This window comes from Tauraco erythrolophus, chromosome 7, assembly GCF_009769465.1.
Source record: "Tauraco erythrolophus isolate bTauEry1 chromosome 7, bTauEry1.pri, whole genome shotgun sequence".
Classification (NCBI taxonomy): Eukaryota; Metazoa; Chordata; class Aves; order Musophagiformes; family Musophagidae; genus Tauraco; species Tauraco erythrolophus.
Genome location: NC_141471.1, coordinates 20,896,743 through 20,922,461, shown reverse-complemented (window position 1 = coordinate 20,922,461; position 25,719 = coordinate 20,896,743). Strand labels below are relative to the sequence as shown.

General features: G+C 37.0%; 1 protein-coding gene across 2 annotated transcripts in view; it reads right to left on the bottom strand.

Annotated features, from left to right (window-relative positions):
* DNAJC1 (DnaJ heat shock protein family (Hsp40) member C1) overlaps positions 1 to 25,719 on the bottom strand; it is a 115,452-nt gene that overhangs the window by 39,994 nt on the left and 49,739 nt on the right. For both annotated transcript variants that reach the window (XR_015222262.1, XM_086614855.1), the window contains exons 7-8: positions 16,119 to 16,209; positions 3,474 to 3,640 (exon numbers count right to left, since the gene is read on the bottom strand). Coding sequence is in view for 1 of the 2 variants with exons in the window: in XM_086614855.1 (XP_086470981.1) it covers positions 3,474 to 3,640; positions 16,119 to 16,209 (258 nt within the window). In the remaining variant the exon portion in view is untranslated. The remainder of the gene's footprint in view (positions 1 to 3,473; positions 3,641 to 16,118; positions 16,210 to 25,719) is intronic.

Sequence of the window (25,719 nt, the reverse complement as noted above, 5' to 3'; positions counted from 1 at the left end):
CCTGACTTACCAGACATATTGAAAAGATCAGCAAAAACTTATGTTTGTCAGGCTACCAAACAACAGTGATTTTTGTTTTTTGGAAGCCCAGGACACCGGCCTCTGAAATCACTAATTTTAAATCCATCAAACCCTTAACAGAGACACAAATATCCTTTTTTCTTTGAAAGTACAGAATTCCAGTTATCATGAATAATTAGTAAGATTTATTTTACAAAGAAAATTGTCATTTTTTTTTTCTGTAGTGCCAAAGCCACGCTCTTGCTTTACAATGTAGAGCTCTTATGTAAGCTTAATGAAACAATGTGAGTCAGATACTTCTGAAAGCCATTATCTTCTCCAAGTTGGCGAATCTACTTTACAGAGCTATTTAGCCTATTATAATGTTGCTTCCTGAATTAATACATGTCAGAAAAGTATCCAGATTCCTGTTGCAGATGGAACAATAAATCTCAATTTTTCTTTTATACAGTTTTGATGCATCTAAATTCAAAGCTTTAGACTTCCAAATTTGCTCTTCCAAAGAGTACAAGCGTACTCTTCCAAACTGGAAGAAACATTAGCAAACAGCTTACAGGACTGTAGCCCATGAACCATTAAACCAGCTTTTAAAAAAACAACACCTATGAATAAAAGGAATCGAAGCATTCATGAAGACAGGTTGAGAGAGCTGGGGTTTTTCAGCCTGGGGAAGGCTCCGGAGAGATCTTCTAGCAGCCTTCCAGTACCTAAAGGGGACCTACAGGAAAGCTGGAGAGGGACTTTTTATAAGGGCATGTAGTGATAGGACAAGGGGCAATGGCTTTAAACTGAAAGAGGGCAGATTTCGATCAGATCTAAGGAAGAAATTTTTCTGTCTGAGGGTGGTGAGGCACTGGAACAGGTTGCCCAGAGAAGTTGTGGATGTCCCATCTCTGGAAGTGTTCAAGGCCAGGTTGGAGGCTTTGAGCAACCTCATCTAGTGGAGGGTGTCCCTGCCCCTGGCAGGGGGGTTGGAACTAGATGATCTTTGAGGTGCCTTCCAATACAAACTACTCTATGATTCAAAAAAAATATATAAAAAAAAAAAATCACAAAGACTGACTTCAACCTAAGAACTGATCATAATCTAAATTATATCAAAGTAGGTACTCTGCATGGTACAGCACTTCCAAAACACTAGTCCATGGATTAGAGGCACCTCCTAAAGTACAAATGTCAACAGCGCAAATCAGTTCATGAACAGTATGAAATGAATTGTAATCATCGACACCCGGGATACCAACATCAGAGACAGCAACTCCACTTCCTTATTTCTGGATGGATGACATAGAAACATACTGTTTTATCAATCTACTTTGATCTTTCCACATGGATAACTGCTCTCAAGGCTGGCTGACTGTACATCGTCCACATCCCTGAGCTATCATTAAAGAAAAGAAAAAAAAAATCCAACAAGCTTTCTCATGAGTGAAGCATGACAATCTCAAGAAAAAGTCTGATGGCAAAGTGATTTATCAAAGTGTAACTTTTTCCTAAGACAAGCAGAACTGAGAGGTGAAAGTTATATACCATATGCATGTCCATGCAAGAACGAAAAGAGGGAAGTAGAAGAGGGATGCTGTCCCAGTTCACATCTATGATATGTAGTGGAGGAAAATACATCTTTAAAACGGAAAATGTGTCGAATGACAGAAACAATTCCCTGTGGTATAACCATTTTCCCAGTGAGCTTATTACAAATAATACCACAGACAGACATTCTCATATTGTCTAAATGGCTCCTACAAGCTACTAGAGCCAGTAACATATATTCTCCAATTCTTTGTACAGTTTATCAATGTTTCTCTCCATTACCCTACTAAATGTTGATGCTGCATTGTGGTAACATATTAGCTGTCAAGGAAAAGAAGCACATGTCATCACGGTTTGTTCAGGTCAAACACTTTACTCAGACAGTATATCTGCAAATTGTCTGTTTGTCCCTAAAGCGTTAACCCCATTTGTAATGGAATATAATCCAAAAAATAAATTCATTAATCAAAGTGACAAGATGCTGTACTGAACTTCTAGGTGTAAGCACAGAAAAATTAGAGGGGAAGGTGAATTTGAGGATCCAGATAGTCAAGCATGCAACCAACACAAGCTACTGTAATCATTTGTCCCCACAGCCTAGTAAGCAAAGCTGGTTCACAGAGATGCAACTAACAGGAATCCAATCCACTTGAAGGATTGGATATTGCACTTCTTGAGTTAGGGTAAACAAAGCAATGACTGTACATATGCTCTTAACTCTCAGGCAACCCAGCTATAGAATTAAGGACCTGAGTTCTCACTTTCTCTAAACGCACGAAAATATGCTCCAGTGTTTAAAGATTCAGAGTGTCAATCCCTTACACAGAAGTCAAAAGCTAAACATATTTGCAGAAGGGATTTGTTACAGAAATATGAAAGTAAACATAATGCAGATGTACTAAATAATACAGCAAGATAAAAGCAACAGCAAGAGAAAATTGGCAACTGGGAAGCCATGAAGCTTAGGAATCCAATAGTGGTAGATGATTAAACAGGTTATGCAAAATTCAAATTATTTTAGTAAAAATTTTAGGTCTGGCTAAAAATGGGAGTATTTTTCACAGGCTTAAAAACAATTAAGGAGTAAGCAAATCTGCAGCACAGAGGAATGAAACAAATGACGGCAGGAACTTTTCACTATTTTGATGCTGAAGTCAATGCATTGCCCTAACTCCACTTCAAAAACACCATTCTTCTCATCTCAGTCTTCCAGATAAGGCAGATTTTTAAGTCAGGAGACTAATTTATAACATTTCTTCTGTCACCTATATATATCAGTTCTAAGATGAAAACTATACATTTTCATGCCAGTATATTTTAATATATTTTCCAGAAGATAATTACACTAACTGCCACTAAGAACCCTTATCTCTAAGTAGCAAGAACCTTAGCAATAGGCCTAAGCTGAATTGTTAGGACTTCTCTGTAAGTGAGACAAAACGCACAAAGTACATAAATAGTTCCATAATCAAAAGGTACTACATTTGGATATTAAGAAGCGAATGTTTCTTCCTTCTTTCTCCTTTGTGCCTTTTTTTTTAAATAGAGAAAAATCTATTTTTGCAAGTAAAATGTTATTAACTGCAATTAAAAGAACCAAGCCTCATATAACTTGACAGTGTTATGTTCTACTAATTTCTAGTGAACAAGAATAGTATTTATATTAGAAACCGTAGAGAGCTTTCATATATTTTAATCAACGACATCCTATTATAACATTTCCAGTATCATTACACAAATTACACTGAACATCGATATAATCTTTTCCATTATGTCTCTGCCTGACAATTAATACTTCTCTAGTATTCAACGGTATATGAATATCGTGGTGGTATACATACATTATTTCATTTTCTTAAGAGGCAAGCAAATGAATCAACATTTAAAACATGTAACAACATGAGAGATTTTGAACTTACCTTCTTTTTTTGTGTTCTGTTCCTGCCTCCTAACCAATCATCCATCTGTTCCTCAATCTCTTCAATTGAAGCTCCATGATCATATGATGGTATATATGCACTCGACTCCAGAACTGTGTATACAGGGAATTCTGATTTTGGTTTCTTGACTTTGGGCTTCTTCTCCTCTACACAAAAATAAAAAGAAGAAAAAGTGATGCTACTAATACTGCAGAGAGTATAATACAGAAGCAGGCTTAGTTCCTCAACTCTTAATGCTGTATTAAAATTTCCACTGAGGAAGGGGCTTCCATTTTGTTGTTAAAAAGAGAATTCAGAAGTTTGGATAATAATTTTATTTTTATGAAAAGTAAATAGCAATGCACACACTTAGCCCCTCTTGTATCTGAACTATGCCTTAAAGGGACAAATGAGGAGCCCCTCAAAAACACAGTTAGTTCTTGTCACTGCTACACCACTTGGCAACTACAATTAGTACAGGCAAAAGCATAGAGAGTTGTTAAAAGATTTTGAAAGTCCAGCTGGCTTCAAAGAAACTGGCAAAGGTAGAAAGATTTTAGGCAATTTTGTATTGCTTTATGGTCATCTGTGCTGAGTAAAACCTTCTGAGTCAGTGGATAGCCTCTCTGTTCTCAGACTTCTATAACTTCAAATAGCTCTGTTCTAGCACTTACAAATTTAGGAACATTTAAAGGCTGGACCTCACTTCTCCAACTTATCACTGTTTTCTGCTCTCTCTGTCCTTCAGAGACAGAGAGCAAGAGACTTCGGGCACAGGAAGGAGGGACAACAGCCTAAACCCCAGCAACCAAAAACATACCCTCTATATAAGATAATCTCAGAAAAAAGATTTAAGATTGACTGAAAATTGCTAGAACTTTAGGAAAGACAAGAGGATGAGGATCAGAAAAAAAAAAAAAGCCTGAACACTCAGAAAGCATACAGAAACTTCAGGTATACCAAGTGGGATTCTTTTGTTTTTCCCTCATTGTTGCAAAAATATGCTGTATTCACAATAACTGGATGCTCCTAAGGATGCTCCTAAATGAAAGAGCTGATCTAACAGCTGGCTGCAGCCAAAAGAGGAAAGTTCTATTCTGCCTCCATCTTTCCCTCTCTGCTGTGCGCTTATGTGCTCCCCTCTCTTCTGTTTGTGCTTTGACAGTCATCCAGCCACTTAGCAAACCATTCATTAATCTAGTAGAAAATTACTCCTTTACACTCAAACAAAAAGAAGAATCCAAGTCGTTTAAAGGTGGTGGGCAAGGAAAAGAAGAACCACACTTCTCAGCAGTAGCAGGCCATTAGATCAGTTTATCTGTCTTTACAACCATGCCCTAATACTTTTCTGAGTGCCAGAGAAGAAGTATCTGTTTTTCATGGAAATCTTAAAAAAAAAAAATCCTGAAGAGAACAGAAAGACTGTTCCCTACAGACTCTAATGAAAAATTCCTTTTCCAAACAGTATATATGTGCAGGAAAAGAACAGTAAAACAACTCCACCGACTTGACAAACTCCTAGGAACTGAATACTTAAGAACACAATAAATGGTGAGAGAACTGTTTTGTGGCACCTTTCGAAGTCCAAAAAGAACCGGAAGTTCATACAGATGTTGAAAGTTAACAGAATGACTAGTGATCTTTTAAACTTTTAAATATACATTGTTCAGAGACCTCTTTTTGTGAGAAATCTATAATTTTGCTTGCAATTGTCAAATTACTCTCAATAAACGAGATATTAAGTAAAAATGTGTATTTGGGTTTTTTTTAGCATTCTTCTACAGATATGCACAGTAAACATAATTAAGTGACATACACTCCCCAAAAGATAAAAATAAAAGAAACCCCAAAAACGTTAGCCAGTATTTCTCTAATTGTTCAGATGTTACTAAAGACAATACTGTTGCAAAATTCTTTTTGTCTATTTCTACAACCAAATCACATATATTGACCATTATCTCATATTTCTCCAAAGTTGCCATATGTAATAGCTTCTGGACTCAGAGTTAGGATTTGCAAGGATAACGAATACTGGCTTCACTAGCTATTTACTGCAAACTCACATATTGGCAAAAACCTTAAGTTACCTTAAACGACAATTTCCACTACTGTATTTCAATCCTGCAAAATAATCAAGCACACTGCGTGTGTTCACTTGGAATTATTTAATAGTGGAGACACACCGAGACAGTTGAATTTTCCTGTACCTTGCACTCCATCAGCTACTATTTGCTAATTTTCCCTCACAAAATATGCTAATAGGTAAAGCCTGATTGCATCATCCCACCTAGCCTGGGAATAGGTCATCTAGCCTCCTTCTGTAGTTTTAGAACTAACTCTGTAACAGTATTTCCATAAGGCACTGCACTCCACTGTAAAATGAGGTATCAAAGACAGTGTCCAGGCTTTCTTCAGGCAGTTAAGTGAGAGAGGAAGACCTAACATAGATAAAACACCCTGCTATTTGCTGACTATCAAAGGAATGAAAAATCCCACCTAGAGAAGATGGCTGTACAACCTCAAACAAGTACTTAACCAGAATCTGAAAACCTGTCTCTACTGTCTCCCATGCATATACAAAAAGATAAAGGAGTTCAGCACATCCCTTACATACCACAACAGCAGCTGTCATATTGAACTAAAAAAATAGAATTGAAGTCACAGCACCTTTGACACACGGCTGCCAATAACCTGTTGATAACAGTTTCACCTCAGAATTTTCGAAAATCACTTTTTAGAATAGTAATGCACATAAAAGTGGTTTAATGGTAACAACATAAAGGATTTTATATAGGGGAAGTTCAGAAGTTATGTTCAGAGTTAATGATGCACACTATGAAACCTCAACTTAAGGCAGCCAGGCACTGTTGTTCTTTCAGGTGAAGAAGGAGAAGGCAAACAGATTGCTGAAACTATTTCACGCAAACAACAGAATTCCACAGCAGATACCTAGGAAGAAATCCTCTCTTTCCATGTTATCTTTTCATTATCAGTAATTCAAGTGGCAGCCCAAAAGACACTTCCTACCTGACCTGATGCTTTCCCCTGAAGAGAATAAGGATCAGGTTTTCCAAATAGTAGATGATGCCTAGACAACTGAATCCTACATCTGCTAAGATTTAGCACACAGCCAGGAAGCTGGTGCTGCTGCCACCACCATGACCAAAAGCAAGGATGTTTTTGATGGTGCTGACAGTATGAACGACTGCAGCTGTGATTCAGAGTTTTGAAAAACAAGTGTTTCCTTAATAGTTAATGTCATCTTCTAACAGTGCTGAGTTTAGACTGTGTGGCCATCTACTATAACAGAACAGGCTTTTAAATTGCATTTTTCTCTTCCACTCTCAAATAGTGTTCCAATATTGTTGGCATATAAACCTAACTGAAATGCGGGAAAAAGATACAGAAAAATATTTCAGAGGTTCCTCCCAGTTTTGCAACAGCCTACTCACTGTACACTGGAGATGCAATCAGACCACCACGCCCTATGCAGGCACCAATATCCAGTGGACTTTAACTATGATCAGAGTTACTGGTGCTCACACAACTAAATGCAGTGGAGAGAAATAGTCTTGGTGAAACCAGAGCTTGACTTGAAGCTCAATAGGGTAAATGAATAGCTTACTCTCACTACTATTTTCTGGGAACGTGACAGATCTTAATTGACAAATTACAGTGCAGCAACTTTTTTAGTGTATCAAATAGAATATAATAAACAGGCAATGGCAGAAAGTAAACGGTTAATCCAAAATCATAAGCACTATAGAAATTGTTTGATATCCACCACTTCAATGTAAAATGAACAGTATTTTGCATGTTATGGCTTTTACAGAGTTCTAGTCCTTCTGCAGCACAAGACATTTTGTTTTATCATTTACTGAATTCATACTGCAAGGATACTAATTTTCTATGAGTAATTTCCACCTTTAGAACTATCAAGTTCTTTACCAGAAGACTAAATTTGACTGTGTATTTAACAACTTCAAGTTAAAAAAGAGAAATATAATTTGTCCCCTATGTATGAACAGCATAGAAACACACCCATTATGGGGATCCCTAGACTTTAACAGACAACAATTAGCTAACTCTCCTACCTGTACAGTACTTTATGTTTCCAAAGGCTTTCAGAACTATTCCAGTACTGGCTATACATTTTACTAGTTTATGGTGCCACGATCTGGCTTTTGAAGTTTGATGAATTACTTGCACATAATCAGATACTTTGACCTTCCTCGTTAGTCCTTCCACCTTGTTACTACATTAATTTTATCAGTGGCAGAATTAATAGTACCTGGCTAATGGTTATTTGCTTTAAGATATAAGCTGTCATTTTTAGAAGACAAGGAATCCGCTAGCATTTTGGATTGAGTGCCATGTAATAAAATAGTGGTGCTTTTTCCACAATAAATATCAGAGGTTCATATTTTCAGAAAAGCACATACTGATTTCACCTGCCAGTTGATGTAAATATAAAGAATTCAGAGAACTTCACAGAAAAAAAACGGCTGCTTTATACAGAAAGAAACAAAACAAAAACAAGTGCCGAACTTCTGCAAAGAAAGTATGACACCTCAAGCTGGAACTCCCTCTCTCTGCAAGGCTTCTAAGCTTTAAGCTAGCTTTGTCATTTTCCCACAAATACGATCACACAGATGTAGACAGCAAACACCTTCCCAGCAAGTCAATAAAAATACCGCTTTGAGATCTCCTTTTCTTTCAATATTGTTCACTTACCTACGTAACTATGAAAGACAATCAAAACATTTACAGCATTAAAATTTGTTTGAAATACGACAGAGAAAAACCTCACATGCATGTACAGCAACAGTCAGCTAGAATACAACAGACCCAAAAGTCTGGAAAAAAAAAAATTGTACTGAGGTTTTGATGGTCTATCGAAAAAATGGCCAAAACTATAGTCAACATTAATGCAAATATGGGTCAAAACTCGTATGTTTAAAAAAATACACATTTCTGTACTCATAATAAAGCCGATGGGATTATAAGAATGCATCACAAGTTAGAGACAGATATATACACCTGCTCTACTGAGATCTAGAAGCTAGTTTATTTTTGAGCAAACTGACTAAAAACGTACTGAGTGACGAATATATTCTCAAGTACAAAAAACTTCTCACAAGCTGTAGGGTTTGACATCTTTTGACTTCTTCTCTGAGTATCTACCCTTCCCAAAACTTCCTATTCCCCTAAAATACCTCATTCCCATAATATGAAAGGGTTGGAAATCAACCTCCCTCCAATATTTGAGAGCTCATTTCCCTTCCGACAAACATACAATGAAACACACGTCTCTTTCAAATGAGCTTCATGACACTGTATGTTAGTGGAATATTTTCCATAAAATCTGATGCAAGTTTTGTAGGGAGAGGCATCATATAGCCTACTTGAAACAATTGGGAAAAAATCACACGAGCTTGCAAGTTCAAAATCCTTTTAGCAGGCCTGCCAAAACAATCAGTAAAACGGATGGTACTTAGTTTGCCATAATTAGGCTTCAGAGGTAACAATTAAGTGATCAGAACATTCACACCCACACCGACCAAAAAAGCATGCATTATATGAATTAATTTCCTCTGAACCTGTCTGTCAGCAAATCATTACTGAGCAGGCATGTGAACATTGCGTTTTGGCAGGGATTAATACTAAACACAGTTATTCAAGATATTTGTCAATTATTTGGAAGTAAACATAAAGCCACCTTCAGTATAGTGCTAGATTATGTAAATTTAGTCAAAATGGTTTACAGTTGTCATGGTTTAACCTGGCTGGCAACTAAACGCCACGCAGCCACTCACCCTCCCTCACACCCAGGGAAATGGGGAAGAGAATTAAAGAGGAAAAAAGTAGGAGACTCCTTGGTTGAGATAAGAACAATTTAAAAACACATTATCATTATTGCTATTATTATTATTATAATTTAAGAATTATAATAATATATACAAGCAAGTGATGCACAGTGCAATTGCTCACCACCTGGTGATTAATGACCATCCTATCCCAGCAAGCCATCCTGAAACAGTTGAGTTGCGACACTGCAACCCCGGACAAGCAAGAGGTCTGAAAAGAGCAAGAGAGAGAGAGAACTCCAGAGTACAAGAGTCTGAGAGAGTTTCCTAAAAGAGATCTCAACTTCCTGGTCAATCCTCATCTGTACCTTGGGCACGATGCTGCATGATATGGAATATTCCATTGGCCAATATGGCCCTCAATCCTGAATCTAAGTTGAAGCTAGAAGTTGTGGGCCTTTTGTCCTGGCCATGCTCCCCCCAAGTCTGTCTTGCTCCTGCACACCAGCAAAACATGGGGAGATGAAAAGCCCTTGATGCCTCAGCACCAACTATAAACAACCGTGTGTTATCATCATTCTTCTCATAACAAATCCCATACTTAATCCAAAACACAGTGCTATTCTAGCTACTAAAAAGAAAAACTAACTCTGTCCCAGTCGAAACCAGGACAACAGTGAAGAGGAAAGTGCTGGAAGAAGTAGGAACATGGACTGGATGGTAGTCTGGGACCAATCAAATACAAGGATTTTTGAAAATGACACAGTTAAGGACATTATGCCATATTTGCACATATGAGGGATTGTGTACAAGGACCCTTTGATGTAAGAACTTGTAGGTATGGTAGGCAAGTGATCCGAAATGAGCTATCAGCGCTATGGGAACTAAGGTAATCTGTGATTCTGTAAACAGAACAGTAATAATAGAAGAAACAAGATTTTATAATCAGAAAATTGCAAACATTAGAACACTATATACACACCCAGTGTCCAATACTTAGAGCTACATTGGAAAACTAAATAGAGTACAGAAAATCCACAGAAATTATGGGCTAAAGAAATGCTTTATATAAAGAAAACCAGCAGATAAATAAAAGTTTTCTTTTTTAAAGCACAGAAAAATGGTAATAATGAACAACTGAAAGCTAAAGCTAGACAAATCCATACTGAAAGTAAAATATACCTACATAACAGCAAAACTAATTGTCTGAACAAACCATGAGGAAAGGAAGGCATCTCAAGGTTTTCTGATCAATACTGTATCTTGCATAACAAGATGCTAAAAGCTAAAGTGCATCACTGGTACAAGTCAAACACAACAACTAACGAGAATCAGTATTTTTCACTGATTTTTGCCTGTAAGAGTCTGAAATAAACACATTATACTAAATGATCTAGTGATGTCTTCTATCCTCAAGTTTCATGAAACAATATACAAAAAACTACCCAAGCAACATGCTATATTCCAAGCCGTCTGGAAACAGAGAACCACCAAGCCTAACCAAACTTAATCAAATGTATTAAAGGTTTCACTACTGCTCTGGATTTTTCACAGCAGGCACTCAGGTAAGACAGGTCTTACCATAAGGCCCTATATAGAGATATAAATACCACCATAGATACCATCATAAAGCCCCAATACAGAAAGAAGGCTAGTTATGCAGCCATAGGGCTAGCAACTTTGTATTTCAGTTAACGCTTGAATGATGGGGGTGAGGAAAAAAACCCAAGAAGCTATGTACTATCCAACATGGTTTATAATTAGAAACAAAATAGTTTCTTGCCATGGATTGTTCCAGATGCCTTACATCAAGGCAAGAATTCTGCATTTACAATGCAAATATGTCTGGTAACTCTGATGCCAGTTCAGAGTTCACCTACAATATCTAGCAGGCACTATTTCACTAAAAAGGCATATTTTAAAAATAAATTTAAATCATCATATTGAAGGTCAGGGAAAAACAAACAGAAGAACAGAAAGTAACAGAATTACCAAGGCTAAGTATAAAGAAAGAAACACAGATGTGTCTTCCCCCAAAATGGATGTGGTTGAAAGCAGTACTCTATGCAAGAAAATGACCAGTAGAGCTGCTAGAATTCATCTTGATAACTACTCAAACCTTGCAATTTAAGTTTAAAAAGTGACAAAGTCATCTGTCCTGACACTATATGCCTAAGTCTTCTCAGTTTAATGATGACTCAGTTAATACAGACTCTATTTTGCAACCCATGACTATGAAGAACAGGGTTATCTATTGTTACAGAATCATTCCCTGATGCAGGGATTATATGCATGTGCGACATCACAGGAGGGAGAGAAGTTAACAGAAAGTTTAATTATTAAAGCACTTTCATTTTAAAATAAATTCAAATAAATAAATTTCTGGTATCTAAATGTGAAAAGGGCATCAGAAAATGTAAGGCAAACCATTTCTGGTTTTGCACATAAGACACTCAGTTATCTCTAATTCCATACAAAACCACATTTCCTAGAAACTTAAAGTCTGTATTGTAAGTTGCTCTATTTTTTTTTTTTAAAGATAAAGTTGCTACATTTTACTAAGGTAGTAATGACAGTTTTGAATGGATTCAGAAGCGATAAGAAATACTGCAAAAGTGCCAGAAAAATAAATCAAAATAGTGCACAATATTGAGTCACCAATAAATTACTTTTTCACACTCCTTACCAAATATAGCACTTTAATGACATCTCAATACCATCCTCTCTTTCCTACTTTGCAAGTTATATTTTTCTCCTCCAGTACTCTTCTCTGATTTTAGTTCAAGCCGCCTACAGAATACTGCACAATTTCAGCAGGAGAGACGACAGACATGGGGGTAAACTAGCAATTAGGTCATAGAAAAGCAAGTGCTACAAAACAGCTATTGCTAATCTGCATGAGATAAATTTACTCAATTAGATAGATGGAACTGTTATTACGAACTCGCATTCCACGGATGGTCTCTAAAATGAAGAAGAATGGAGGCCAACAAAATGCACATTTGGTGATTTACAACCTTTCTATGCTAATTGTGAAGTGACAATGCAGAACAATATAACGAAAGAAGAAAATTTAACAGATGCTTTGCATGCAAGCTTCAGGAAAAAATTATATAATTTTTTTTTTTTGCCTACAGTAACATAGATGCATCTCTTGTTCTTCTCTTGGGAGTCTTATCTCTTCTCTTAAAAAAAGTTAACTGGCAGTTCATTCTGCTGCCCAGCGACAGCACTGCTATGGCTGATCAAATTAATTCTGTGCCAAATTTCAAACTCTGCTAATTACAGGTGGTGACTCAATCCTTCCTCTCGCTCCCTGCCAGCAAGCCTACCAAGGGAAGGTGGGATGCCAACCAGTGACACTGGTGAGGAGCAGACCCTGCTCACGTGAGTGGCATTGGGTCACCTGGCAGACATGGAGGTCACACACCATGTCCCACCCAGCAGCATGACAGGGGACATGGTGGTGCTACTGTCAGAGGCCAGGGGTGACCTGGAGGGGGAAGTGTGCCCAACCCACACCTCTCACTGCTCTCAATGGGCACTGCTACTGGAGGTAACAAAAAAAAGGGACTCTCATGTGACACCCAGCAGAGGAGAAATACTGAAAAGTTCACATGTGGTTTTTCAGTGAAACACAGGAACACACACACACTACAATTTCAATTACTTCATACTTTCACTTGCACTTTGTTTTCAAAAGCCAGTCATTTTAAAACAGTAGTTCACAGATTTCTATCATGAATGTATGCCAGCTATTTTTGAACAATGGTGATACATTACTATCTGACAATTTAACCAGTTTTTAATAACCCAAGTTCAAGACCCTTTTCAATGGCCAATTTTGTGGTAGGTATCTTAAATATAATGGTAGGCCTCCATAAGAAGCATTAAATGCATTATTTTGCTAGATTTGGCCTGGGTCCATGATGCTCACTGAGGTGCTGAATGTTATCCATTTTCTCAAAATAGATTCAGCTACAGAGAAGCTAGGAACTATCGCTGAAGCTAGATCTCTTTCACACAGAATCAAAGAATGTTAGGGATTGGAAGGGACCTCAAAGGATCATCTAGTCCAATCCCCCTGCCTGAGCAGGACCACCTAGATCAGATCACACAAGAACGCGTCCAGGCGGGTTTTGAACATCTCCAGAGAAGGAGACTCCACAACCTCTCTGGGCAGCCTGTTCCAGTGTTCTGGTACCCTTACTGCGAAGAAGTTCTTCCTCATGTTTAAGCATAATCTCCTATGTTCCAGCTTATATCCATTTCCCCTTGTCCTATCATTGGATGCCACTGAGAAGAGTCTGGCTCCATCCTCATAACAGTCACTCTTTACATATTTATAAACATTCATGAGGTCTCCCCTCAGTCTCCTCTTCTCCAAGCTAAAGAGACCCAGCTCCCTCAGCCTTTCCTCATAAGGGAGATGCTCCACTCCCTTAATCATCTTTGTGGCCCTGCACTGGACTCTCTCAAGCAGTTCCTTGTCCTTCTTGAACTGAGGGGCCCAGAACTGGACACAATATTCTGGATGCGGCCTCACCAGGGCAGTGTAGAGGGGGAGGAGAACCTTTCTTGACCTACTAACCACACCCTTCTAATACACCCCAGGATGCCATTGGCCTTCTTGGCCACAAGGGCACATTGCTGGCCCATGGTCATCCTGCTGTCCACCAGGACTCCCAGGTCCCTTTCCCCTGTGCTGTTCCCCAACAGTTCAGTCTCCAACTTGTACTGGTACATGGGGTTGTTCTTACCCAGATGCAAGACTCTACACTTGCCCTTGCTGTATTTCATTAAATTTCTCCCCGCCCAACTCTCTAGCCTGTCCAGGTCTCTCTGAATAGCAGCACAGCCTTCAGGTGTGTCAGCCACTCCTCCCAGTTTAGTGTCATCAGCAAACTTGCTGACCATGCACTCTATTCCCTCATCTAAATCATCAATGAATATGTTGAACAACACTGGTCCCAGTACCGACCCTTGAGGGACTCCACTGGATACAAGCCTCCAACTGGACTCTGTCCCATTGACCACTACTCTCTGGCTTCTATCCTTCAGCCAGTTCACAGTCCACCTCACTACCCGATCATCCAGACCACACTTCCTCAGTTTAGCTGTGAGGATGCCACGGGAGACTGTGTCAAATGCTTTACTGAAGTCAAGATAGACCACATCCACTGCTCTACCATCATCCACCCACTGGGTGATGTCCTCATAAAAGGCTATCAGGTTTGTCAAGCACGACTTCCCCTTAGTGAAGCCATGCTGACTGCCCCTAATGACCCTCTTATCCCTGATATGCCTAGAGACAGCACCAAGGATAAGTTGTTCCATTATCTTTCCCGGGATGGAGGTGAGGCTATAGTTACCTGGGTCTTCCTTCTTGCCCTTTTTGAAGACCGGAGTGACATTTGCTTTCCTCCAGTCCTCAGGCACCTCTCCCGTTCTCCACGATTTAGCAAAGATGATGGCGAGTGGTCTGGCAATGACATACGCCAGCTCCCTCAGCACCCGCCGGTGCATCCCATCAGGACCCATGGATTTATGGATGGCCAGGTTGCTTAACTGGTCCCTAACCAAGTCCTCATCAACCAGGGTAGACTCCTCCTCTATCCTGACTTCCTCAGGAGCCTCAGGGTTCTGGGGCTCATCAGGATAGCCTCCAGCAGTATAGACTGAGGCAAAGAAGGCATTCAGTAACTCTGCCTTCTTATCCTCTGTCACCAGGGCACCCTCCTCATTCACCAGTGGGCCTACATTGCCTCCAGTGTTAGTTTTATCTGCAATGTATTTGAAGAAGCCCTTTCTGTTGTCCTTGACCTTTCTTGCAAGGTTTAATTCCAAGGAGGTCTTAGCTTTCCTAGTTGCCTCCCGACATCCTCTGACAGCAGACCTATATTCCTCCCAAGTGGCCTGCTCCTCCTTCCATGATCTGTACACACTCTTTTTCCACTTGAGTTTGCCCAACAGTTCCCCAGTTCTTTGATTTTACAAAATTAAGTTATTTTGTAAATATAAATAATGCAGCTGTATTTTAAGTGCCTAAAGGCTTACGCATACTTGAAGCTAGTAAATTATTATAAGGCACTCAATGCACTTGTCAGAATAAAGGAACTTAAAAGCATGCACTTAAGTACAGTAAATAAAGCAAGCATGAACATACAAACAGACAAAAAAAAACTTTTGAAATTGTCTTCAGAAGAGGGTAGGTTTAAACATTGGCAAAAGCAAGTAACAAAGAAGAAAAGGAAAAGTCACCTATAATTATTCTGAATACTTTATTAAGGGAAATTATAATTGCCTTATCTGGTCTTTTTATAAGAGCATAAAGACGCTAAGGCATTTATTTCGACAATAGCATGAATCCATCTCCAAAGTCTGTATCCATGCTTTTGGAAATTCAAATTATGTTCAATCTCTATCACAAAAAACAACTCAATATGCACAAAAGAATTAACAAACATATTAGATAAAAAAATATTTACAGACAAAAGTATACAAGAATGCTCAAAACGCAAGAGGTCACTTCTGAAAATGTGTATTTCGAGCCCATACATTTGAAATTTCCCTCTCTTGTAAAGCAACATTTCTAGCAAGGTATGCTTTTGTTGTTACTATATAACTACCACTTGAGTTTTATGCTTCTATAGGAACAAACCAGCAGCCTACCACAAAATCAGTCACAAAATTAAAAGCTTATTTAAATTTAACAGCAGTGCTGAAACATATAAAGCACATATTTTTGAAGATTATAAAAATGTTTGTTCACATACATCCTGTGTAGTAGGTATATCATATTACATCTTTGTTTATTAAGACAGTGGTAAAAACTCACTCTGAAGTGTTTCAAGTTCAGCCTTAGCCAGGGCATCTTCTTTCGCCTTCATTTTTGTTTCTTTATATTCTACATATAATTGTCTGGCATCCTTTAAGAAAACGTTGCAATGGTGTTAGCATCCTTATACAAACAAGTTATTGCAATGGCTCTGTTTTAAGTTCTCTATTACCCTCGCAAAAAAATTTAAGATACATTTGTTTCCTTGAGTTACCGTAATTTTCAGTATAGAAAGTATTTGTTTAGAATGTAGAATTTTAGTGTAAAAAAGGTTTAAATGTAATAGTGTTGACATTATAGACTACGATGCTCATTGACAACCTGAAAAGCAAAATGGTTAGAAAAAACATTCGTGACCGATACCCACAGCTTTGTAAGAGGCCATGTACTCACTTTGCTCACATCAGCAATCTAGAAGTTCAAGGAAAAAAGAAGAATTTTTAAGTAGAGTAGTGTGTGCAGGGACAAACAAAGGCAATTGCTAGGCACAAGTTGTCTTAGGGTGAACTCATTATGGCAACGATAACTGCACATTCCAAAACCCAGGATTTTTTTTGGTTTTTTTTTGAAACCAACTTCTACATTGCTACTGAAGTGCTGAAAATAATATATTAAGTCTTTTCTCCAAGGATTAGATTAGATTCCAATCTAGAAGTTCCGTCACGAATCTCACAATAAGTTACACATTTCCTAAATCTGATATATTAGTAATTATAGATTTGTGTTGAAAGCTTTCCAGTGTGAACAACCAGATTGCTGAAGTAAGAGGTATGGAGACTTTTCTTACTCTCACTTAGCAGTTTAAGAGATAACGTTACTCATTCAGAAACAATGAATTTACAACAGAAACGTTGAAATAGACAAATTATTATTTACCATTTCCAAGCATGCAGAACATCTATTGTATTAAATCAAAATTATAGTATTAGATAAACCTATTTTTAGTTCTTTATAGCCAAAAATAATTTTATTCTTGATATTACATTAACAGTCCCACTTTTTACATATAAAGGATGACTTAAAATTTTAATGTAGAATGTATTGTAAAACAGCGGTAAATATTTTTATAATTTCAACTATAATCCCATAAATTTGAACACAACCTGGTCTTATTAAAAATTAAGTAAGACATCTTCATAAATTTTGAAAACAAAAACTGAGTTAAGCAGTCATCATTGCTGCCTCTAATGGTAGAAGTAAAAAAACATTGCTTCCTGCAAAGAACACGGCACAAAAGTTGTTCTTTGCATTATACTGGCATCTGTCCCTTCAAAGATGCTTGAGGGAAGTGGGACAACACAGGACAGAATCATGACCCAGTTCCAAGCAGATCTTCGTAATGTTTTGGAGACATCTCACCGATACAAGTCAGCATGCCTGAAGGACAACTCTGACAAATTCCCACAAAAGACCAGTAAGGTTTCATCTCCTTCCAAAATACCTATTCTCACTCTCCACTTGTCTTTACACTTGGGTACGCAAAATGGGCAGCTACATTTCTCTGCCAGGTTTATGCAGGAGATCACAGCACACAGAAGAAATTTTATAGACTTTTTGCTGCTGCAACATAGTAGATGAGAGCATCTCACATGCTCATATGTTTTGTTTTGGTTTGGGGGATGGGGAAGAGCGGATTTTGGGTGGGTTTAGTCGAATTGGGGCTAAAAAATGTGTATAGGTACAGGAGGACTACTTTTAACAGCAGATACAAAGGCTGCGAGGAAACATATTCAGTTTCTATGTTATAACATTGAATGATGAAATTAGGATCATCATTGGTTCTCTTTTTGGTTTACCTGAAATATTAATTCCTTACCACATACAGAAACTTTCCTTGTACTCTCCAGATTTGGACTATTTGCATCATTAAGGAATGGAAACAGTCTTAAATGTAATGGTTAACTTCTGTAAGTTTGAGATGTTTGGATTGTGTGGCTTACACAGGACTCAGACACACTGATATCCAAAAAATGCTTTTGTTTAAGGCTATGATTTCAAAATGGCTACAATTAACCAGCATTTAAATTTAACCCATTTGACACTGAAAGCCAATATTTGATGCTAAATTCTGGAGTAAAATCCATTATTGCTTGTGGGATCTCCAGACAGCAGGCACTAGGGGGTAACTGTCAATCTCTCCAGCATGTCAATCATGGAACAATTGGAAATGTGGCTCAGATGAAAATGAGACACAATAGCTGAACAACAAAGAAAACTAGTCAGAAGCATATAAATTAAGTTTAGCAGTATTGTTCCTTTATAGATATAAAATGGATTATCACTGCAAATGTAGTAATATCCAAGTAACAAAGGCAACATTAGTCTTTTATCTTATTAATTACAGTTTATTATGGCTGACACCATAATCACAAAAAAAGAGGAGACTGCACATTTTGAAGCACACAAAAACCTATACATATAAGGTAAACCAAAGGAAAAAACCAACGAAAAAATTTATCAAAATGGATTCTGAAGATTTGAAAATCAAATCCTTCCCACAAAAGCATAAGAATTGGCTCTACAGGTTGTCAAGAGAAATTAAAAGACATACCTGAGTAAATATTTTAGCTACAGACACTAACTATATGGGTGTTAGACCTTGTAAGTCAAAATAAAAGAAACACTAGAAAACAGTTTGAAATAAGTTTGTTGAAGAAAACTTCTGCCTAAACATAAATAAGCACACTTCCATTTACTCCTCATTAGACTGATGCTATTGAAAACTAAACAGGAAAATTCATTTTCAAGCATATTCAGTTTTGGTAGTAAGAGTATTTCAAAATAGATTTATGTTCAGATTTTTTCCTTTTCTGAAGTGATACATTTAAGCAGTCATTTTACCTCAGTACGAATAATCAGGGTCCCAAAAACACCGGCAATATAGACAGAGCCTCTTCCCATCTAATGCTCCTTCCCCAAGATTCAGTAATAATTTTTCTTTTAGAAGATCTTTTCCCAAACAGCTCAAAATACGTGCAACATCAAAATTTTATACCTGATGTATACTTCACCTTCAATAGGTAATAAACATAAGAAAAGCAACACTTTTGCCCTTCTAGGGGTGGAAAGGGATAGAGGAAAGAGACACGCAAACGCAAAGCTTGGAAGTCCAAGCTCCAGCTTGCCTTATCAGAAATATTTTGTTCTCATTTGCAGGAATTTGAGAAGTTTTCAAAAAAGAACATCAACACAAATACATTACTTTTCTTCACCATCAAAGCAGTAATATGCATGTAGTTAAGCAAAAAAAATAATGAAGAGGGCTAATACATGCTGGTTCATTATACTATGATTTCAAATACACACTTTCCAAAAAGGAACAGAACAAGAAAAAGAGTACATTAGAAACGCAGAATTCTGCTATTAGTATTCCTGAATTGTATTTCAACTGTCATGAATAGGAAGTTCCTATGATTACCCTCATATTTAACCAAAAACTTCAAAAAGTGTTATGGAAGAAAAATAAAATTGACAAACACCAAACACTTCATTAACTTTTTTCCAATATCTTAACCACAATTAAGAACAAAGTATATTGAAAAATTCTTGTATGTCAGTTCCTCTTCATAGCAGTATTGTCTTGTGTCAAAAAAATTGAGATTGCCAAGACAAAGCTGCACTTGAGTTAGACAGAAATATAGAAATTCTTGATACTGGACTGTTAAGATTTTTTTCCTTTGTTTGTCTGGGGGCTTTGGGTTTGAGCTGGGTCCTTTGTGGTGTTTTGGTAGTTTTTTTCTGTTTTTTTTTTTAAATTTTGGTTTAGTTGGTTGGTTTGTTGTTTTTAAATCAACAGATACAGTATTTATTCAAACTCTACTAATCCTGGAACTAAAAACTTCAGCCCTAAGTAAGACTCAGCCACCCCAGCCTCTCCTTGACTTTTGGGGAGGGTGATGAGGGTTTGTTTGCTTTGTGGTCGTTTTTCTCCCTCCAGTTAATCTTCCTGGCTTTCTGGTCTACCTCAGAAAGACTAGAAATTAGGAGATGTAAGGCAAACATTGGAAACAACTTGCTGTATTGGCCATATGTGAATCTTAATTACAGATTTTTGTGGTAGGACCAGCTTCGCATTTCGCTTCTCTAGGTGAGGGACTGACACAAACAAAATGCATTCTCTCAGAATTTACAGTTAACTGGAAACTTTCCCACAAGCATACATAAAATCAGTATATTGAAATAATTTTCTTTGCATCAATTCTTACTAAATCAATCTATAGACTTAAAGAGAAATATTTGTACGAAGTTCTTGAACTAATTTTTTGTCTTTTTAAGGACAGTGTTCTCACACAATTTGTACAAAAAAACAAGACAAAAAGGAGCCATATTTAAACTACCGCAACATCTGACCTTCAATTTGCTACTTCTATGCAATAAAACTGACAGCCATTATACCACATCAAAACCACTCTTTTGATGTGTTTATAAACTAGTGATATCGTGTTAAGTAAGAAATAATGTAAAAAAATAAAGTTAAACATTATGATTTATATTTCTTTTTGGCATTTTTACATGTTTACTCAAAGGCAAGCTAGTAAATAAATAGGAATTGCATTACTTCCTCCTTTAGAATCAGAAAATCATGCTTTGACCTTGGAATAATACCAGGTGTGGCCAGGCTCTTCAGCTGTGTACAGCCTGCGGGCAGTTAAAGTGTGGTTCCAAAGCCTCCGAGGCATGGGGTGACCAACAGCAGGCTGTGCTAACACAGTGTCTGCTGGCTACTCCACATCCACACTGGTGAAATAAAGGCAGGCAGAAGAGGGAACTGAAGCCAATGCTGCAGGGCCTCATGGGGACACACTCACACCCCGTGAAGCCACACAACACAACAGAGCAGCACCACTGAGAGCCAGTATTGCCTTTTGGAGCAACACTCTTCTAACTTGTGTGCTGGGGTATGGAGACAGAGAGCAAGTGATTTGAAGGAGCAGAACAAAATTGGCTGCCAAAGAACAACAGGCAATTAAAGCAAATTTCTTTAGTGTCTTATGTTTACTTAAAACTTATACTATGCAGGAAAGCACATTTTGTCTCCAGAGCATCAGACAGTAGCCTGTTACACACAAATTATTTTTGCTTACTTCCCAGTAAAGTAAGCAAAAACTTGCTTTACCATCCACTCTCCTCTGACCTGCTTCTAAGCTTCTAATTGACCTCGGGGTCAAAAACTTCATCCCCACTTTGGTTCTCTCAACAGCTGCAAAATAGCAAGAAACAGAGCAAATGGGCAATCACTCGTGCCACACATCCTGCAATTGCTCACTCCTCACAACTTATATCAATATTGGTGCTGTACAGTAAATTCGAACATGCCAAATCCCTGTAAAACTGGGAATTAAGGATATATTTAACCTTACTGACTTTAATAAAAAAAAGATTTTTTTTGAAGGGATTCAAGGCATACGTTATTAAACGCAATAAATTTTATTTTAATCTCACATGATGATTTTGTATAAAGTCACATATGAAGACAAAAAAACCCATGCAAATGTTTGCTGACCTAATCAAATCTTGCTTAAAAGCTAACTTTGCCAAAGGAGATGCCCTGCTGGCAAAGCCTCTTGAGTTTAATGACACATTGCCAATCCGTTTAAGGCCAAAGCTGAACCATCTTTGAACAGGTGTTGAAGGGTAATCATGGATTAAAAGAAAACCTGAGGAAGAAATGCCAAGAAGTTAAACACCTCTGGGTCACTAATTTGAATCTATTCCAGGCTACTAAATCAGCTGCAGTAATTACCATCTGGTAGTCTACATAAAAATAAATTACCAGCCTTTTTGTTTCAATTCTCTACATGCTACACAAAGGTCTTTGTAAACAAAAGTTTCAATTGTAATTGAAAGCTTTGTTGATAGTCTCACTAGGTTATACCCAGTGCAACTATGTATTGAGCTTGAACTGCCTCCTCATCACCGGCGAGCCACCGCAAGTTCTTCGAACAGTCCACCGCTAGGGTGTACGCGCTACACCTACGCTATCGTAGACAGAGGACAACAGGAAACTTTATTTTATTAACAAGAATCCATTTCTGCCTGAAACAAATAAAAATGCTTTCTGCTTCATTACACTCAGGACAAGAGCAGGCTTATAATTTAACTAACAAAAAACATTTCCTAGCGCTGACTGGCATTAATGAAGTTGGTATAAAAATACAGACATTCATTGCTAAGGTTCACCACATCAAGGCGGAGGAAAAGCAGTTGACAGGAACACTAACAAACACTCCTATCTGCAGTTTTCTGAAGGAAATATTTTGTGAAGAATAATTAACAACGGTTTTAAGAAAGATGTCTTAATTCTTAAGCTGTATGTCTGCACATCCAAAGAAAAAACGCTCATCAGCTGTTTTGGGAATAAACTGCAATTTACATATGACTGTTCTCCCACAAAAGAAAAGTATACTTAACACAACTGTCTATTCTGTATTACATTCGCCATTTGAATTAAAATTCTTGCACACTATATTTAGCTGGTTTATTTCTTTGTAAGGATTATTTCAGTTCCAATAAGCATTTTAATTGAGCTTTATTTCTTTTTTTCTCCCCTTCTTCTCTATTTTTTTAAATATATGGCCTTCTTCCAGGTCATTCTCATGAAAGAGTAAACTATAAATGACCTTAGAAACAATTTGCATTCTTTTTCTGTCTTTTTCTTGAGCCTACATTATAAGAATTAAACTTGGTAATAGTCCACGTAATTTACACTCCACTTAATGTAGCAGATATTTGATTTATGAAACATTTTATATATTCTTTTCACTTTGCTTCTTAAAAAAAAGCTTAAAGATGCTGTTTTCACTCCCAAACTTAACTAAACTAAACGCATGGATATAAAAGCCTATGTAGTCTCTCTGAAAATGCAATTGTCGATAGTTTAAAAAAAATAATCATTTTTTAGTTTCTCTCATCCTCCTCTCACCCATTTTTCTTCCAGTTTCTTGGCATAAAATGCAAACTACGATAAAATGGCAAAGGCCATCACAAGGGCATGCAAACAAAGCATTTTTCTTCAGTAAAGGCCCACCTTAATTATTTTAAGTGCCTCCTTCTGAAATCTGACATTTTGAAGGAGGATGGGAAGTAGAAGACGCTCAATTGGATAAATGAGAGCCAGGCATGGGCAGAAGCTCAGCAACTGAATCCTGAGACAGAGCTGTTGTAAGTAGAATATTCACATTAACGAGGGGAGAGATGGATGCTAGGTAAAAGGAATAAACACAAGAAGTGGCAAAAAGTTTAAACTGACCTCTCCTTGTGGTTTTTGTTTTGTGTTTTTTTGTTGGTGTTGACTTGGGGGGGAGGGGAGGTGTTTTTAATAAAGTTTCCTTTGCAGAAGAACTTGTGTACACAGGCAAGTGGTTTTGTTTCCTTAATTTTAGGAAGCATTTCAGCTACTTCGTTGACAGGGCTTTGAAAAACTCAATGGCAGAAACAATATTTAATTAAAAGTATTGCTAACTCTTACCTTTTTCTGTCCCAAACAGGGTTCATTTAAATATGGATGAATTTTTAGAAGTTAATCTACAACTGCATCAGTTGCAGATGAATGACAGCCAACTTTGAAAATAACTTGTTGGCTCTTAAATAACTGCAGAAATAATTTAGTTTAACTCAACAACTGAAATCTGTAGCAGTCATCCTTATGTCAACCACTGTAACACCTTGTTAAATAATCTGCATGCATAACTACACATATGACATTACTCGTAAGTGGGTAACTCGCCCTAGTGATTCTGCTTATACTGAAAACCTGAAATACTCCATCTCAAGCCTATGTTAGTGTATTATTAAAGAGGAAAGCACTTATATTCAGAACTGAAACTGTACCAGGTTATAATCATCTAAGTATAGCTACTTCTTTGCTACATGTTGGTAATCACAACTAAGACGGAACTTGCTAAAACCTTAAATAAAACTAAAAAAAAAAAAACCTCAAAGGTCTCTCTGTGCAGCTGCCTACAACATGGACAATATCTTTTGCACTGTCATTTCAGAAAATGTCTCAAACATGAGGTTGCTGCTGCTCTTATGCTCTACAGAAGAGGTAACACTCCTTTACGCACTGTTAATAAGCTACAGTAATTCATTTTGTGTACCTGAAGTCCTGAATATTCTTAATATTGAAGATTACTTATATTTTATTGCATTTTAACTTACATAATCAGCAGGTCATCAAAAACAACAAAACAAATCCTGGAGTTTAGCAGTAGTGTAATTTACATATGGGGCAATTTACTCTAGAACTCATCTCTTTGCTTCCTTCTTGCTCCAAAGCTTTCCAGCTCTGAATTCCTCTACATCCTGCTTCCCCTGCCACCAAATCCCTGCTTGCTGGTCTCCAGTTTTCCATGAATTGTTGGATAGCTTTTTTTCCATTACCATTAATTTAATAGATTTAAAGTCCACAGCAAGAAATATTAGCTAGGTGTCCACAAAGCGCAAAACATCACTTTTGTTGTATTCATCTTTTCTGCCTATTCTGGCACACATAGGAACTGCTTTTTGAACAGAAAACCTGAAACCTGTTATACTGACTTCTTAACAGACTATCTTAAAATTTTAAAAATGATAAAATGACAGCTTAGAAAGATTGTAAGAAGTCTTAACTTAAAATTCATCATCAATATTCCTCTATTCTATATTTTTAATACTTTGCAATTACGGCAAAAGGGAAAGTACTGTAATTATGAAGAAAGCTTCAAAAATGCAGCAACAGCAATTGCTGAACTTAATCCTTTTCCATCTGACTCACCTCAATGAAGGATGAACACCAATGCTTTATTTGAACACAACAGTTTAATTAAGCATCATAATTTTTGCTTTAAAAACTTGCAAAAAAGAAAGGTTTCTCTAATAAAACAGTGACACAGTTCTGATGAAACTTTTAAAAGAGAAAGGGATATTAACTTTTGCATATCTTTGTAGGAAATGTTAAAGGCTATAAAAACGGATGTTGAAAGACTAGAGTTTATCACATTTGTAACTTTTACAAGCCTTTTGCTGACAGATTAGGAATTATGAATTTATACGTTTTTTCCAACTTGAACACAGACAGAAATTGAACACTGATGCCATTCATACTATTTATACTACTATACTTCAGAATTAATACTCAATATTCCGTAAATCAAAGTAAAATCCATCTTGCCTTCCCTGATTCATTTTCATTAGCAGTGACAAGGGTATTAAAAACAAATGGGTGTATTCAAGGGAAATTGAAATAAAGAGCATGTGATATTTAAAAAGTTATTCTGGTAACTAATCTGACAATACACTGGATGAATATCAGCTAAATTTTACGGTTTATAGTATTAGATTAAAAAAATACAACTGTGGGCAAGTCTATCATATTTATGTTTATAAATTACATCCATACCTTTGTTACTTTACCTTAGTAATTTCAGGTATCAACTTATATCATTATCCACCAACTCAAAAAACAAAAGGCTCACCCAATCAGAAAAAGTAATTTCACTGTTCCCCCAAATTTAAATGACATATTAATATTTTATATGAAAACATAGTATTTGCCTATTTGAAATAAAAACATTTTTGTTAATAGATCGCTTAAAAGACATTGCTATTCATATACATCATT